The sequence below is a fragment of the Chelonoidis abingdonii genome, chromosome 4 (assembly GCF_003597395.2).
Source record: "Chelonoidis abingdonii isolate Lonesome George chromosome 4, CheloAbing_2.0, whole genome shotgun sequence".
Lineage (NCBI taxonomy): Eukaryota > Metazoa > Chordata > Testudines > Testudinidae > Chelonoidis > Chelonoidis abingdonii.
Window position 1 is genome coordinate 56,336,332 of NC_133772.1, and position 17,167 is coordinate 56,353,498.

General features: G+C 41.8%; 1 protein-coding gene across 1 annotated transcript; it reads right to left on the reverse strand.

The window, feature by feature from the left end:
- Nucleotides 1–3,227: 3,227 nt before the first annotated feature.
- OLFML1 (olfactomedin like 1) lies at nucleotides 3,228–16,728 on the reverse strand. The gene is made up of 3 exons (XM_032787716.2): nucleotides 16,342–16,728; nucleotides 13,254–13,542; nucleotides 3,228–4,142 (listed from the first exon to the last, which is right to left on the reverse strand). Exons 1-3 carry the CDS (start codon nucleotides 16,465–16,467, stop codon nucleotides 3,364–3,366), a joined length of 1,194 nt encoding a protein of 397 aa, XP_032643607.1. The 5' UTR covers nucleotides 16,468–16,728; the 3' UTR covers nucleotides 3,228–3,363.
- Nucleotides 16,729–17,167: the final 439 nt, after the last annotated feature.

Genomic DNA, 17,167 nt, shown 5'->3' on the forward strand with positions numbered 1-17,167 from the left:
TAACATGTAACTGCTTATGTTTGTTTCACATTGTATTTAGCTGTGAGATTCTGAGAACCTTTTCCAAATCTGAAAAAGAGCCTTCCATAAGCTTGAAAGCTTGTCTCTTTCACCAACAGAAGCTGGTCAAATAAAAGATATTGCCTCACCTACCTTGTCTCACTAATATCCTGGGACCAACATGGCTACAGCAACACTGCAAACATCTTGTGTCTCTTCTTAATTTAGGAATTATTTGAATAATAACAAAATACATTCTCCCCATGCAAATAACAGTAAGGAAAACATCTTCACTAGAATACTTTCTGTGAAAGAGCAGATTCATCCAGCCTCAAACTCAAGTGGCTTTGTTTGTCTCTTAAAAAGCACTTGCCAAATGTGGATAATACCGTTATCTTCATTTTACAGCCAGAGAGACTTAAGGCACAGAGAGGTTAACAGCAACTTGCTTATGGTCATGTATGCACTGTTGTAGCCATGTCAGTCCCAGGATATTAGAGAGACAAGGTGGGTCAGGTAATATCTTTTATTGGACCAAGTTGTGTAATCTCGTCTCTCTCACCAAGAAAAGATATTACCTCACCCACATTGCCCATTGTCACACAGAAATCAGTAACAATGTCCTTAGTCCATGCACAGTATTTTCTCCTGTTTGTATTTGCCTTAGTACTGGGCTATAAGATTATGGAGTTTCTTTGCTAAAGTATATCGGCTTAGACCTAGTTGTGACTAAGTAGCTTGTATTCTTTTGGTTGTTTTTTCTTTTTAACATCATTCCCTGATGTTTGGGTGTTCTGTTGAGATTATTTTTAGAAAGCAACAACAGCTCTTTACTCTTAAAGAACAAAATGTGATGATTCTGTTGATTCAGTGAAATATGGCTTTCCCCACATCAATTTATTTTATTAAACTATAATGCATATATTCTTAAAATCCAAAAACTGAAGCTGCCCCTTGTGTGTTACAGAGTAGTTCCTGGGGGCGTGGGCGTATTTTGCTTTTTGTTTTTAATTCTGAACAAATACACAATTGGAATTTATCAGTAGGTCATAAAGCCAGTCCACATTAATGTTATGCCCTCACCTGTGTTGATTCTGGTGACCTGTTTCTTAAAGTACATTGCAGAATGAGTTAAAGAATGGTTAGAGGTATGGGAAAACTCTCAAAGACTGAGTAAGAAATGTTGGGATTGTTTACTTTAGGAAGGCAACATGATAACAGTATATAAAATAATGAATGGTCTTCAGAGGGTAGGTAAGGAACTTTTATTCAATCTGTCTGATAACACAAGAATAATGGCACATTCAATAAAACTAAAAGACATCAAACTCAGAATTCAGAAAAGGAAATATTTCTTCACACAAATCACATTTAGATTCTGGAACTCATTGCCACAGGAAGTCATTGAGCCCAGGAGCTTAGCAGGATTAAAAAAGAATTGAACATTTATATGGATAAATCTTGTTTATTCACAGAACAGAGGCAGTATGGACAGTGGCAGGGCATGTTTCCCCACATCGGTCTCAGTAATTAATATACTTCATCCCTAAACTTGAGGCAACTGCCCTAGCTTTCCATTGGTGAAAGGGAAGTTCAGTCACCAAACCTATTCAGTCCCTGATCTCTCTGCTTTGACTGTCAATGTGGGGCAGTAATAGCAGTTTTGGGGTCAGTACTCATAATGGGTAACAATATTTCATCATTACCAATTAAATCTGGATGTGAAAATACATACAGGTGGATTTGAAATGAATCTAGGAACTGCCACATTGGATTAGATGAATGGTCCATCTAATCCAGCAACTCCTCTCCGATAGCAGTCAGTATGGATGCTTCCAAGGAAGGCGTAAGAAGCCTTGAATTGGGCAAATTGAGATAACATGTCTCCAGACAAAATTTCCATCGAAACTCCAGTGATAGAGGTTGCTTTATGCCCTGAGGCATAGGATTTGTATCTCTTTCAGAACTCTTTGTTGTTTTTCAATATTTACTTTTACAACTTCAGATATTCTTGTTCAGTGCTGTCTATCTGTACCTGTCACAAATACAGTGGCCGCAGTTCAGCAGTGCATTTAAGCCCATGCTTAACTTTGAGCATGTGCTTAAAGGTCAATTGAAGTCAGTGAGACTTAAGTGGTGCATAAGTGCATTGATGGACCTGAGCAGTTGCTTAAAGTTAAAATGTGCTTAGGAGCTATGCTGAATCAAGGCCCTACACTCACTTGAAAAAAAATTAATGGGATGACCTTGGGAGTATTTAATATGGGGCAAATCCTTCAGGTCTTACTCATTATTTATACTAAACTGACTGTGGTGAATATAAGGATTTCGCTCAAATATGTGTTTCGTACAGAGATTGATGTTGCATTGAATGGGATTGGACCATGTATGGGAGTGAAGACTCTGTGGGTCAAATTCCTTGATGGTGTAAACTGGCACAATTTCACTGACTTTTTAATAGAACAGTATCAATTTACAGCAGAAGAAATTTTCTCTCTGTGAGTTTGAACATATAGACATTTCCTTCCAAATTCATCCAACTGGGGGCAATCAGTGTAGTAGAGAGGAGATGTTTCAGCTCCCAATTGCTGCCTAGGCCCCCAGCCCAGTTTCACCCTACATAACATAGCTGCTGCAGGAGGGAGGGATAGCTCAGTGGTTTGAGCATTGGCCTGCTAAACCCAGGGTTGTGAATTCAGTCCTTGAAGGGGGCCTTTTAAGAATCTGGGGCAAAAATCTGTCTGGGGATTGGTCCTGCTCTGAGCAGGGGGATTGGACTAGATGACCTCCTGAGGTCCCTTCCAACCCTGATATTCAATTTAAAAAAAAAAGGGGGGTGGGAGATGCTTGCAGGAACTCTGATCTGCAGCTAGTAGTTTGTGAGTGACTAGAGTGGCTAGCTTTGTGGGGAGACATAATGCCACTCTCTTGTCACTTAAATATTGTAATATTGACACCTGCTGCATGTATATGAAGCCTGATACCATTCTTTTTCAAATCAATGGGAGTCTTTCCATTGTCTTTAATGGGTGTGAGACTGGGCCCAGGCAGAAGTGAGCATATGAACCTTAATTCGGGGAAAAAAGAGTGAAAGTTCGAGCAGTTGGGAATAGCTTCTGTTTAATCCTCAAGAAGTTATAGATTTGTTTCTTCACGAGATGAGATAAAAACTCTATATTTTTAAATAAGTATGATAAATTGTAAAATTATCTGTATAATATAAATCATCTAATTTATATATAAAGCATCTAACAGTGAACATGGAAAAGCAAGGGGAATTCTGTGATGGTAGCTGAGAAGAGAACTTGGGTCACTGACCTTAAGCTTATTTTAATATTCATCTTTGTAAAGTTCCTAAAGATCTTAAACTTTTTGCTTTGTTTGAAGTTTGTAAAGGATCTGGGATCCATTAGCCCAGGCAAATAGCTGCTTTTCTTTGGGGTTATAATGTATCATGGAATGGCTACCCTGACGTTTGGGGAAAGGTAACAGGGGGATTTCATAAGTATTTATAGTGTCTAAGACATCGTACACACATTCAATCCGAGATGTGCCCCCACTATGAGAGTTATACACAACATAGAGGGTGCCACACATCAGGAAAGCTCCTTCAGCATTCTTGCTATTGCATGATGTGTCCCAAGTATGCTCCACAGTCATAGTCATATGGTTGATTTTAGTGATGACAAGGTTTCCACTCGTGTCTGGCTCTGCATGTATTGCCCACAGTCCTTGTTCATCAACAGCAAGATCTATTTTAGTATCAGGAAACAGTTCATAGGCAGAAATCTGTCCAGCACCCGGCAGGAGCATTCTATCAGTTACCTTTCTTCTCTGGATGTTATATTTCACTATCTCATTTAAGGAGTCATATATGTGATAAAACAGGAAACCATTATACACAACATGGCCAGTTCCCTGCCAGGAAGATGGCAGGTTAACTCTCCGTGGTGTTAGCTTATGATTCCTTTCCGTGAATGCCCGAATATTTGCAAATTCCAAAATAACATTATTCTTGGATCCACTTAAGAAATAAATCTTCAGATGGTCTTTGCCTGGATCTGTCATCCAAGAGCCATGCATATCTCCAGTCTTCTTAACTATCTTTATGGACTTGATACCTGCAAGCATGTTGTCACAGCCTGTAAGGAAACAATCCAAATATAAAGGATTATAAAATTAGAATGACTGTGAATCCTCTGGTTGTTCCCTCTCTTTGGAATTCTTAGTCCCTTCATCCATTGAGTAGAGTATGTCCAAAATGTCTACAAAATTCCTGTGTTAAGTAGTCTCCAAACTCATTTCATATCATAGAACCAGGGGTGAAAGTAACCTAAGGCCATGGCTACGCTGGTATTTTACAGCGCTGCAACTTTCTCACTCAGGGTTGTGAAAAAAACACACCCCTGAGCGCTGCAAGATACAGCACTGTAAAGCGCCAGTGTAAACAGTGCCGCAGCACTGGGAGCATGGCTCCCAGCGCTGCAAGCTAATCCCCATGAGGAGGTGGAGTACATGCAGCGCTGGAAGAGCTCTCTCCCAGCACTGGCTCTGTGACCACACTCACACGTCAAAGCGCTCCCGCGGCAGCGCTTTGAAGTTTCGAGTGTAGCCATACCCTAAGAGACTTACTGGTACATGGGGTGGTTGCGGTCCTCAGCAAGGGGTGGGGGCTCAACCAGAAGGGGCAGGGCCTCGGCCGCAAGGGGCAGGTCTGAGGCCAGACTCCCCAGCCAGCCCTTCAGGGCAGCCCAGCAATTTAAAGGGCCTGGCGCTCCCAGCCGCCACCGGTACTCAGGGCTCTGGCAGCAATTTAAAGGGCCCGGGGCTCCAGCTGCTGCCATGGCAGTAGTAGCCGGGAGCCCCAGGCCTTTAAATCGGGCCAGAGTCTCATGATAGCAGTAGTGGCTGGGAGCCCCGGGGCTCTGGTGGCAATTTAAAGGGCCTGGGGCTCCAGCTACTGGCACTGTAGCAGTAGCAGTGGCCGGGAGCCCCAGGCCCTTTAAATAACTGCTGGAGCCCCACAGTAGTGGTAGCGGCAGCCGGGGGGCCCAGGACTCTGGCGGTGGTTTAAAGGGCCCAGGGTAGCGGAAGCTGGGAGCCCTGGGGTAGTGGGAGCCAGGAGCCCCAGGCCCTTTTAAATTTCTGGGACCTGGAAAGCTGCCCCTTTTGCCCCCTCACCCGCCATCAGTGGCCCTACCGAAAAGGTTGGCTGTATACTGGCCCATACCGGTATGCTGGACCGCACCTGACTGGCTTACTTTCACCTCTGCGTAGAACGAACATCTGCCATGTAAATTCATTACCTATCTTCAACGACATACATGGGGCCAAATTCTGCTCTGTTACACCAATGCCACCCAAACAGGATTGCATTATTGTAACTGAGAGGAGACAGAGCAGCAGCTTTGATTCTTCTCTCAGTCACACCAGTTTTACACAGGTATCTCTGGATTCACTGTAATGAGGTTACTCCTGGTTTACAGCAGCACGAGAGAAAAATCAAGACCTTTATTTGTAAAAGACCTACAGGTTAAAGTCTGACCTATTAAATTTTAACATACTGTCTATCTCAGGGCCTCACTCCTACCCTCTTCCCCGCCCCCCCCTTTAATAATATAACACCCTTAGCAAGAAATACAGCATCCTAATATGAAGCCAGAATATAAAGATCCCAATTCTCGGTTTTGTTCTGGCCCCTTTTTAGCATTCCTGCAACATAAAAGAGCCAGTAATCAGCCAGATCTCAAAGTCAGGAATCTCTCTGGCTTTGGGGCATGCCATGGAATGTGTAGGATCAGCAAAACAACAGCTCCATGTCACCATAACTCAGGTTAGAGGAATGTGTGATGTTGCACTCCACAAGTTTATGGAAATATGCTTATGAGTGTAAATATAATGTAACTGGAATATGCTTTATGCAAAAGGTCTCTTGTAAGGTATCATTACAAAGCTTATAATCTACTGAACGTGGTTATCCTATTTGTACGAATGTTTCATTCTCGTATCTAAAGCTAGAAATATGAAGCATTACTCTGAAGTCCTATTGTAACTATGCAAAGTGTGGGCCATTAATGGTGGCTTGGAATCTTGATGGCTTCCATTAACTAGGACAATTGGTTGTAAATGGCTCTGTTTACATGTAAGTCTTCCTGTGTTCATGTGAGTCAGGCTGGGAATAATGGAGGCGTGGGGTCTCACAGGAATGTGACCGTGTCACCTGGTACTGGAATCCATCTTAAACCTGGTGCTTTTCCATTTAGAAGGAGGGGTGGAAATCCAGAGACAAAGGATTCCTGCCTTGTTCCCAGCTATAAAAGGAGGTGGAACAGAACAAAAGGAGCTGCCAGTCATGAGAAATCCCCTAGTTACCACCTGATCTGGAACAGGGACTGTAACCGGGGGAAAGGATTGGGCCCAGACTAGGAAGGCATCCAGTCTGTGAGAGAAGCTCATTGAAACATCTCTGAGGGTGAGATTTACCTGTATTCAATTTCTTAATGTATTAGGCTTAGACTTGCATGTTTTGTTTTATTTTAATTGGTAACTTACTTTGTTCTGTCTGTTATTACTTGAAACCACTTAATCCTACTTTTTATACTTAATAAAATCACTTTTGTTTATTAATTAACCTGGAGTAAGTGACTAATACCTGGGGGAGCAAACAGCAGTGCATATCTATCAGTGTTATAGAGGGTGGACAAATTGATGAGTTTACTCTGTATATGCTTTACACAGAGTAAAAGGGATTTATTTGGGGTTTCGATCCCACTGGGAACTGGGTATCTGAGTGCTGGAGATAGGTAACCTGCTGAGTGGTTTTTAGTTAAAGGCTGCAGCTTTGGGGGCGTGGTTCAGACCTGGGTCTGTGTTGCAGCAGACTGGCGTGTCTGACTCAACAAGGCAGTGTTCTGGAGTCCCAAGCCATCAGGGAAAATGGGCTCAGAGGTAATTTCAGCACATCAGGTGACAGTCCCAAGGGGATCTCTGTGACTGAACTCATCACAGCATGTCATGAGACTAGAGCTGTGGGGCTGTCAGAGTGGCGTAGTCATATACACCAGTGCAAAGTGTGTGCAAAATGTTACTACCAGAATAAGTAGGTAATTCTGAGTTGGTAGCATTTTACACCCATTTTGCAAAGATATTAACAACTCTACAAGGTGCAAGGCAGTGGAGAATCATGCCCAGGGAACTCTGAATCTTTATCAACTGCCTATCCCTTCCAGCAAACATGTTATTACAATGTATACTAGACGAGTAAACAGCTTGCTTGCCAAAGGCAATAACAAATTAGAAGAGACACTATTTGACAGTTAAAGAATGTCTTTTAATAAAGCGCAGCCTTCTTAGCCAAACAGAATAAACAAGCCCCTAAGGCAGCAAGTTCTGGCAGTAGATGAAATGGAGAAGACAAAAGCAAACTCTGTTGTATCATCAGCCTCCTCTCTTTTTACTTGGTCCAAATCCACTGAAGTCAATAGAAATACTCGCATTGCCTCCAGAAAGCAACCCTCTTTTGCACTTATGGATACTGATACCCCCTACATATACACTTTGGTTACTGCAGCCATCATGAAGGACTGGAGACGCCTCTGCTGCCCCAGGATACTTCCAGATCTTACCCCCATCAGACCCAGAAGAAAGTTTGATGCCTATTCTGCAGGAATGCCATATCCTACTCCCAACCAAGGCAGGGCTGGAAGATCAACCACTTTTTCTGCACAATCAGTGAATGTCTGTACATATCCAAACCAAACACAAAATCACCTCAGACTTATACCATGACCCTTATGGTGAAGTGGCAGCTCTGCTATTGTTAAGGTTAAGAGTCACTTACTGTTTAACCGATGACTTTATCTAAGTGCTCTAAAAGCCACATGCTTACTAGTTTTCCCATCGATTTCAATGGAACTAAGATTTGGTCCTCAGTGACTACAATTAAACATATCAATGAACTCATGGCTCTGCTTTTAAATAGTGGTGTCAGCTAAGAATTACCACAAGCAGCAGGAAGTGTATTACACAGACAGCTGGAAACCTAGGCAGCAAGACCTTAAACACTAGCAAGCAATGCTGTAAAATCTGGAAATTGATAATAGACCTGTAAATATGATGTGGTTGATGGATGGCTAGTATATGCTAATATGTTACTATCAATAACAACTTTTCAACATCTGGCAAGACTCCAGGGCAGGTAATTTTAGCTTAGTTATTTTTAGAACGAAACAATTTTCATTGCCTTTTCCTTGAGACGTTTTAAAAACCATCTAATTTATTTTTTTACTGCATGTCAAAGAAAGTGCCTGAATAGTCAAAGAAGCTTAGATCTAGAAGGGAACAGATTTTGAAATTAAGAGTACTGGAGACTGGGATAGGTGTAGGCTTTGAAAACAGGGTGAGAAGAGTAGTAGTATCATGATTACCACCTGCTTTAACCCTTTGACAGCATGCTGACAAAGATTAAGAGAGCAGATTCTTAGCTCTACTATGCGCTGGTTAGGCCTCAGCTGGAGTATTGTGTCCAGTTCTGGGCACCGCATTTCAAGAAAGATGTGGAGAAATTGGAGAGGGTCCAGAGAAGAGCAACAAGAATGATTAAAGGTCTAGAGAACATGACCTATGAAGGAAGGCTGAAAGAATTGGGTTTGTTTAGTTTGGAAAAGAGAAGACTGAGAGGGGACATGATAGCAGTTTTCAGGTATCTAAAAGGGTGTCATCAGGAGGAGGGAGAAAACTTGTTCACCTTAGCCTCTAATGATAGAACAAGAAGCAATGGGCTTAAACTGCAGCAAGGGAGATTTAGGTTGGACATTAGGAAAAAGTTCCTAACTGTCAGGGTAGTTAAACACTGGAATAAATTGCCTAGGGAGGTTGTGGAATCTCCATCTCTGGAGATATTTAAGAGTAGGTTAGATAAATGTCTATCAGGGATGGTCTAGACAGTATTTGGTCCTGCCATGAGGGCAGGGGACTGGACTCGATGACCTCTCGAGGTCCCTTCCAGTCCTAGAATCTATGAATCTATGAATAATTTGATTTAGCTCCACTGAAGTCAGATATATACGACCTTAGGATCTGCCCTGAAGCTTTTTAAAGAGGTTCTGATTCCAATTTTTAAATTTTCTGTTGTGTGTTTCTGATTTCATACTGCTTCTGACTGGAAATGAAATATACCACCTAAAATGTACATGCTGTATATAATTTACATCAATTAGTGAATTTCATAGGGGCGAGATACTATTTAAAGATGAAATTTAAGAGGATAAGGGCTTTCAATAAAAAACATAAAATGTATATGTACTTCATATTATATTACATATTGAATTTTGCTTGCAGCCAAGTCACTTACTGTGTGATTTTGATAGGGAATTACAGAGAATGTTAAAATATATGGAACATTTACCAGTAGATTAAGTAAATTCAGTGTCTATTGATTTATCCTTAGTGTTGAGGCTGTGACCCAAAAAAATGTAAGGCACTTAATTAGTTGTCACAGCTGCAACCAACTGTGAGACACTAGAGTTTTTCCTGGAATGCTGCTGTGACAGATACTGTGGACATATGGAAAATCTAAAGACTATTGTATCTAGTTTATAAATGTTATACATATTTTATGGACTAGGGATGATATTCTGGGTCCATGGGGGAGCTAAAGAGTTTCGTACAGGAACTAAAATCATTGGGAAGTAATTAATGCAACTTCCTGGACAGATAACAGCTTTGGAGAAACTTCACCCCCTGAGGGAATTGCATAGACTGGTTTAACGTGAATCCACAAGCTTGACAAACAAAGAACCCAGAGTTCTATAAAATGGCCACTCTGGACACAGGGAGCAGGGATCAATCCATGAAGGATGTAATATGTAGAATGTTATGTTTTAGGTGTTGGGATATGTGAAAAGATGCCTGCTTGTCTGGCAAGGAAATAGACCAGCCAGGTGAAAAGCTGACCCAGCAATCTGATCAGGTAAACAGCTGGGTTAGCAAACTAATCTTAATGGTAGGCAGAAAAAGTGTTTATACAATATATAATGAACAGGTTTGTAATAATGTATTTAAGGTGAGCACCTGAATGTGGCTGTGAGCTTGCATTCAGCCCTATGCTATGCTCTGTTTTGGTGGACTGATCACTCACTGAAGCAGCAAATAAATGACATACTTCTTCAACTCAAGAGTAGGTCTGTGAACTTGTGCTTTCTGGGTGGCAGGGAAAAAAACGGTCAACACCCTTACCCAACCTCAGAACTGAAATGAGATTGTGATCCAGAGGGACAAGTCCTGTGAAAGGACCTGAAGTACTTTGAAACCTGCCATGGTCTCCATATGCAAGGTGGGTGACACCTAGTAAGCCAGGCTTGGGTATAAGCTGTTCATTATTTTTAAAATGTTTTCTCTAATGCTTTTGTTCTAAATAAATAGTGCTTTGAACTAGCCTGGTCACTGATTAACCCTCTCATTGCCCTTCAATGAACAGGGCTGCAGGTCCGACAGTTTAAGGCAGTTTAAATCACACGCCACGAACACCACCAACCATCCACACACAAAACCCAACTAAAACTACGCCAAAGTATTAACAGCCCACTGAAAACTAAACTCTTCTATGCCAGAGGCAGAGAATAGGAGGGTCCCAGGTGCACCCATGCTTGAAGACTCTGCAATGGCAGGACATTGATTAAGTGAGATATATCCAGATAATGATGGCAAGTGACCCACATCCAGCGCTGCCAAGAAAGGTGAAAACTCCATCAAGATCACTGCCAATCTGATCTGAGGGGAAATTTCTTCCTGACTAGGGTGACCAGATGTCCCAATTTGATAGGGACAGTTCTGATTTTGGGGACTTTTTCTCATATAGGCACCTATTACCCCCCACTCCCATCCCAATTTTTTATACTTGCTATCTGGTCACCCTATTCTTGAGCCCACGTGGTGTTCAGTTAGACCTTGAGCATGTGAGCAAGAACCAGCCAGCTAAGCACGTGAGAGAGAGAGAGCTTGGTGCCACTTCAGAGTCTTTTTGCTCCCCATCCATTGTCCCAACTTCACTTGTGGCCATCCGTGATGCCTCAGAAGGAGGAGATTTAAAACAAAACCAGAACATGTGGGAGGGGCTCTCCCCACCATTGACTCTGGGCCCTGCTACCTCTCCCTATGATTAATTTGTAATAAAAGAGGTGCCAGGGCTCAGCCCGGGCAAACCCTAGCACAAATTAAGCACTGGCTGGGTGGTCAGAGAGCAGTGGCTGTGGTGAGGCACCCAGCTTTGAACACAGCACCACCACCACCAGCAGTGGAGACTCAAGGGTGGCAATGTCATACCATGCCACGCTTACATCTGCGCTGCTGACCAGTAGCTGCTGTTCTCCAGCCATCCAGACCAGGCTGCACTGAGAGGAGTTTCTGAGCCCAGGGCTCCCCCACCCATACACCCACTGACCACCAGGACCGCAGGAAGGGGGAAACCAGGGGCTGGCCCACTGGCTCTGCAGGAGTGAGCCCTGCTGCCTGCACCTCCCCATCAGGCTGGCAGCTCCAGGCAGCATCACCCGTCCCCTGCCAAGCTGACCAGGTGGGGCTCCAGCCACGGGCTTGCCCGAACTCATCCATGCTCTGGCAGCCCAGGCCCGCCAGCTTGTAGTACTCTGATGGCGACCACTGACAATGGGGCCCTGAGCAGTCATCCACCTCTAAGGCTGGTCCTTCTTCTGGCCCCCTACAGATTCCAGCTGTAGCCCTGAAGCATGAGGTGCTGAACTTAATTCAGACTTGCTAAGGTGATCGCAATGAATTGCAGGAGCATGCAGCCTAAATCCCCAGTCTGGAGACTGAGAGTCACGTGATGGTGATGATTAGAGGCTTGAGACTTAAGTGGAATACCCTTGGTCATAAACAAATAGTAGAAGTTAATAGAACAGAAGTACTTTATATCTCTTTTGACTGTAAAGGGTTAACAAGTTCAGTAAGTCTGGCTGTAACCTGATCAGAGAACCAATCAGGGGACAGGATACTTTCAAATCTGGAGGGAGGGAAGTTTCTGTGTGTGCTGTTAGTTTTTGGTTGTTGTTCTCTCTGGGTTCTGAGAGGGACCAGATGTGCAACCAGGTTTCTCTCCAATCTCCCTGATACAGGTTCTTATAGATTCAAAATAGTAAGTACTAGGTAGATAAGGCGAGTTAGGCTTATGTTTGTTTTTCCTTATTTGCAAATGTGTATTTGACTGGAAGAAGTTCAGTTGTATATTTGGCTGGAAGGAGTTCAAACTTGTATTTTGCTGAAAGGATTTTAATTTGTACTTGTGTATTTAGGCTGGGAGGGTATTCCCAGTGTCTATAGCTGAAAGACCCTGTACCTAATCCGTCTTAAATTTACAAAGATAGTTTTTACTGTTTTTCCTTCTTTAATTAAAAGCTTTTCTTGTTTAAGAACCTGATTGTTTTTTTTATTCTGGTGAGACCCCAGGGGACTGGGTCTGGATCCACCAGGGAATTGGTGGGAAAGAGGGAAGGGGAGAGAGAGGCTAATTTCTCTCTGTGTCAGGTTACTTTCTCTCTCAAGGAGAGTCTGGGAGGGGAAAGAGAAGGAGGAGAGGAAAGGGAATTTTCCTCTCTGTTTTTACTTTCAAGGAGTTTAAATCACGGTGATCTTCCAGGGTAACCCAGGAGAGGAAGCCTGGGGAGGCAACATGGGGGAAAGGTTTACTTTCCTTGTGTTAAGATCCAGGGTCTGAGTCTTGTGGGATCCCCGGGCAAGGTTTTGGGGGGACCAGAGTGTACCAGGCACTGGAATTCCTGGTTGGTGGCAGCGCTACAGGTTCTAAGCTGGTAATTAAGCTTAGAGGAATTCATGCTGGTACCCCATCTTTTGGACGCTAAAGTTCAGAGTGGGGAATTATACCCTGACACCCTTAAGGAGACCAAAAAGAGGTCAGAGGTGCAGTTGTCTTGGGGAGTGTGACAGTTGCCCAAGCATACCTTTAGTAGTTTTTTTTTTAAAGCTTTTAATGCTCCAATTAAAGAGCTGTTTCCAAAGAACCAATTTAACATGCAATTCAGTATGTATATAACAAATATTTTAATTATAGCATTTCCCTTATCATTTTGATGTGTTTGTTTTCTTTGCTGAAACCTCGATATTATCACACTTAAAGAAAACACATTTGTAAATATGCTTTATCCACATATCAGCATAAATGTATTGACTAGAGGACTGGCTCCCTTAGATCTAAGTTTTGAAAAGTAAATAGTTCTTACTTGCATTAAGCATGAGCTTGACTTTCCTTTTTTCTTCTGCATCTTCATTTAGCTGCTTTTCCACCAGGTCTTCATCTACTTCTACACAGGCAGTAGATTCTCTTGTTGATTCAAAATAGTCAATGTCCCTTTGTGCTCTTTCAACTCTTGTTAGCAAATGCGCCACTTCATTTTTAAACTCAGCCTTGTAAACTCTCAGCCCCTCCAGGCGCAATATCATCCTCCTTGAAAAGGCATGGAATTCTTGTACATAATCCAGTATATCTTGGTTGCATTTTTCCAGCCTGCTCTTGAATTAGAATACAGAACATATAAATATATATTTGCTTGTGTGAACATGTGTATTTTCTATAGATAGGATCTTAACACATGGTTAGTTCATAAATACCACTGGCCCCCCTTCCCTTTCTCGTTTCAAATTAGTTATCCCTGGTCACTTATTAATCTGCCTGAAAAAGTCACTGAAATTCATACTTGTGGTTAAATATCTATATTCTCCCTTGCTGTGAAGTCTGAGGGCCAGATTCTTTGCTCTTCTTCTGTCAGCAGAGGGGAGCCCTGGTAGAACCCATTGGAGGTTTGGGGTGCAGAACAGAGGGATCACTGATGACTCCCCTCCCTGAGGCCCCTCAAAATCCTCTCTTTATGGCCTCTGCTGAGTCTGTCTCATAAAAATGTGAAAGCAAGGGCTGTTGGAGCCAGGAAGCAACCACATTTCACATACTGTTCCTTTGCTGCCCCAGCAGATATCTGATCCAGAGTTAATGCTACTTCCTCTTTTCTAACATTTACAATGGAAAATCGAAATTTTGACCTACAAAATCAATATATGCGAAGAAAGTTTGTTCAAAATGGTGAAAATTGTAGGAGTAAAATCATGGAAGATAGAGCAATGAAATTCAAGTTTGAAAGACCCGCACACCTATGCACCCACCTCGATATTAGTTCATCTTAGGTCAGGCCCTACCTGCCTGACCACTTCGAGTGGACCCTGCCATTGCACACATTTTCAAAAGTGTCTAGTGATTTTGGGTGCCCAGCTGGAGTAATCATAAAAAGGGCCTCATTTTCACAAAGTGCTGAGCTCCCACTCTCTAAAAATCAGAACTCTTTAAAGTGTTTTAAATTGGCCACCCAAAAACCAAGGTACCCAATATTATCAGCCACTCTTGAAATTGTAGGCCCCATTAGTTTGTCAAAACTTCATAATAGGCTAGGTGCTGAAAAAGCCAGTGATTTTTGTAGGATTTTTCATCCACAAATCTCAAAGCACTTTAGAAAAGGGGAAACTGAGGCACAGAGAGATGTGACTTGCCCAATGGCATGCAGCAGAACAGTGACCTAGCTGAGAATAGAACCCAGGTGTCCTGGATCCTAGTCTAGGGCTCTACTCTTTAGGAAACACTGCCTATCAGATGTGTTATTGAAAGTGTGTCAGTATCTGAGGGCCGATATGTAAGAAGTCCTAACTAGTTAAAACTGGGTACTCAGTTGTGGTGTTTTACACACAGGTTTCAAGCTTTCCATTGTGGGTGTTAGGTGAGCTTTTCTATGACTGAGGAATAAATTTATTTACAAAGCGAACCATGCAGTATGTGTTATGTGCTTCATTCTCTGAAATCTTTGGTGAGGTTTTTATAGCTCCCTGGCTCATTTTATGCCAATTGTCCAAGTGCTAACTTGGACTTTTGCATATGACCATAATCCATCCAAGAGGCCCATCTACCCATCTCTCCTCCTCACTACACAAAGTGCCTTCATCCATGCTCGCAAATGTCCCAGAACTGCTTCTCCCTCCAATATTTACCGCTCCCCTTTTCTGCCCTTGCTACTGTTCCCTCCTCCTTCACCTTTCTCTTAGCCTTTAGCCAGACAAAAGTGTGTGTGGAAGGGAGAAATTTTCTCCCTCAAGTTGAAATGTGTGGGGGTGGGAGAGATCCACTCCCTGTCCAAATTGCTTGTTCAGTTACACATATATCAACTTCTCTGGGTGTCCCAGCATATGTGAGAAGCTTATGATGTTGGTTGGTTTAGGGGTCTCAGCCAGGGAGGGTGGGGGGAAACTTCTCTCTCCTATGAAGCAAAAGGGAAGAAACAGTTGAAATGTATATGATTGTCATTCTTGTGTAGGTTAGTGAAATTTTAATCCCAGCCCACCTAATGGTGATAAAATATTGGCCCAATCCTTCACTGCTTTCTCAGACAAAACTCCTCTTGAAGCCAGTAGGAGCTTTGAATGAGGAAGGAGTGCAGGAGTGACTACTGAGACCTTCTTTACAATTATTTTATTAACACAAATTATTACCAGACAAAGGCACAGGAGCAATTTTTAGTAATTCATCCCATACAAATTCTGTCCTACTGTGTATGTGTCACATTTTTTAAATAAAGTATGCACAATGGTACATTGGTATTTAGGATCTAGGAATGGAAAACCTCTGGAATTATTTTTAATAATCTCATCTGAATTTAATTAGCAATACTCAGTGATCTTACCTGAAGAAAAAGGACAGGTACTGGAGTAGGTGGGAGCCCTGTTTTGAGGGACTATAATCTTATGAAATTTAGCAGAACCAAAACTTTTTGTAATCTCTCAACCACATGGGGATTTTTTCAGTCTCTTGTCAAGATGCAAATACACTTAAAGTTCAGCTGTAGATAGAAAATGCCTTGTAAGCGTCCAACTATCTTCTGTGCTTACTAATTCATTATTAATCTTTGTCCCAGCAATCCTGTTGATGCCAACAGGAAATGCAAATATTCTGGAGACATACTGTAACAGCAATTTAAACATTTTTAGCTAAATTTTATTGATGGGATTACACAGATGCAACTGATAGAAGAGTTTGGCTCTGTATAATAAAATAAAATAACAATGATATCATAAGATAAATGCTATGATAACACAAAATAATTAAAGTTGCAGTTTTAGTTACCATGACATACTTATTAAGTTTATTTTATTTGTTTATATTATTCATTATTTTACTGATGACGATTAACATATATGCAAGAACATGCACCACCTTTCAAATATATTTGCAACAAGACAATATTCCTAAGACACAGTTATATAGATAACACATACCTCTAAAGATAGAAAACGCCGGTCGATGTAATGCATTAGTACTGCATCTTGCATTACATATTGGGCCTCTCCCACGATACTTGTGAAAAATGAAACTAATAAAAATCTCAGTTGCAAGATTACCATAGTTTTATGAAATTATGTGGGGGAAAAATAAAGAATTAATGATGGGAAGAAAAATCACACTAAAATCCCCCCCCCCCCCCGAATTAAAATCAATATAATTACTGTGTGATACTATGATGTGGAAAAAAAATGGCTAAAAATACTAAAGCTGCAAGAATTAAAAGATTTAAAATGGCTGTTTCAGCTCCTTCGGTCTATCATTAAAACAATAACGTTGTGGAAAGCATTGAGCTAGATGTGTTTATTTCTAGAAGCCAGATGAATGCTTTTCAGCTTGTGATCTTATGATCAATCCCAGATGTTCAGTACTGAGTCACATAGAGCCTTTAGTCCAGTTATATTAAATAAAAACAAAAACAACCCCTACCCCCACCCAGAACAATATTTAGTGCCAGATCCTTTGCGGATGTAAATCAGAGTAGCTTCACTGAAGTCAATAGAGCTATGCTGATTTGCACCAGCTGAGGATCTGGTCCACAATATCTGTAGTTGTTGTTCTGAACAATCACAGTTGTCAGTGTAAGGCAATTTAAAGCAGCTTTTTCACTTTCAGTGTTTATCTGGGTACATATGTCTGGCTGTACTAGGTTAGAAAAATGAAAAATATTAAGATCCTCTTCTCTCATTTATCTATCTTAAGGTTTTATACTATCAACATAATATCCAAGCACCTTCTCACATAAAATCAATAGAAGCAGTA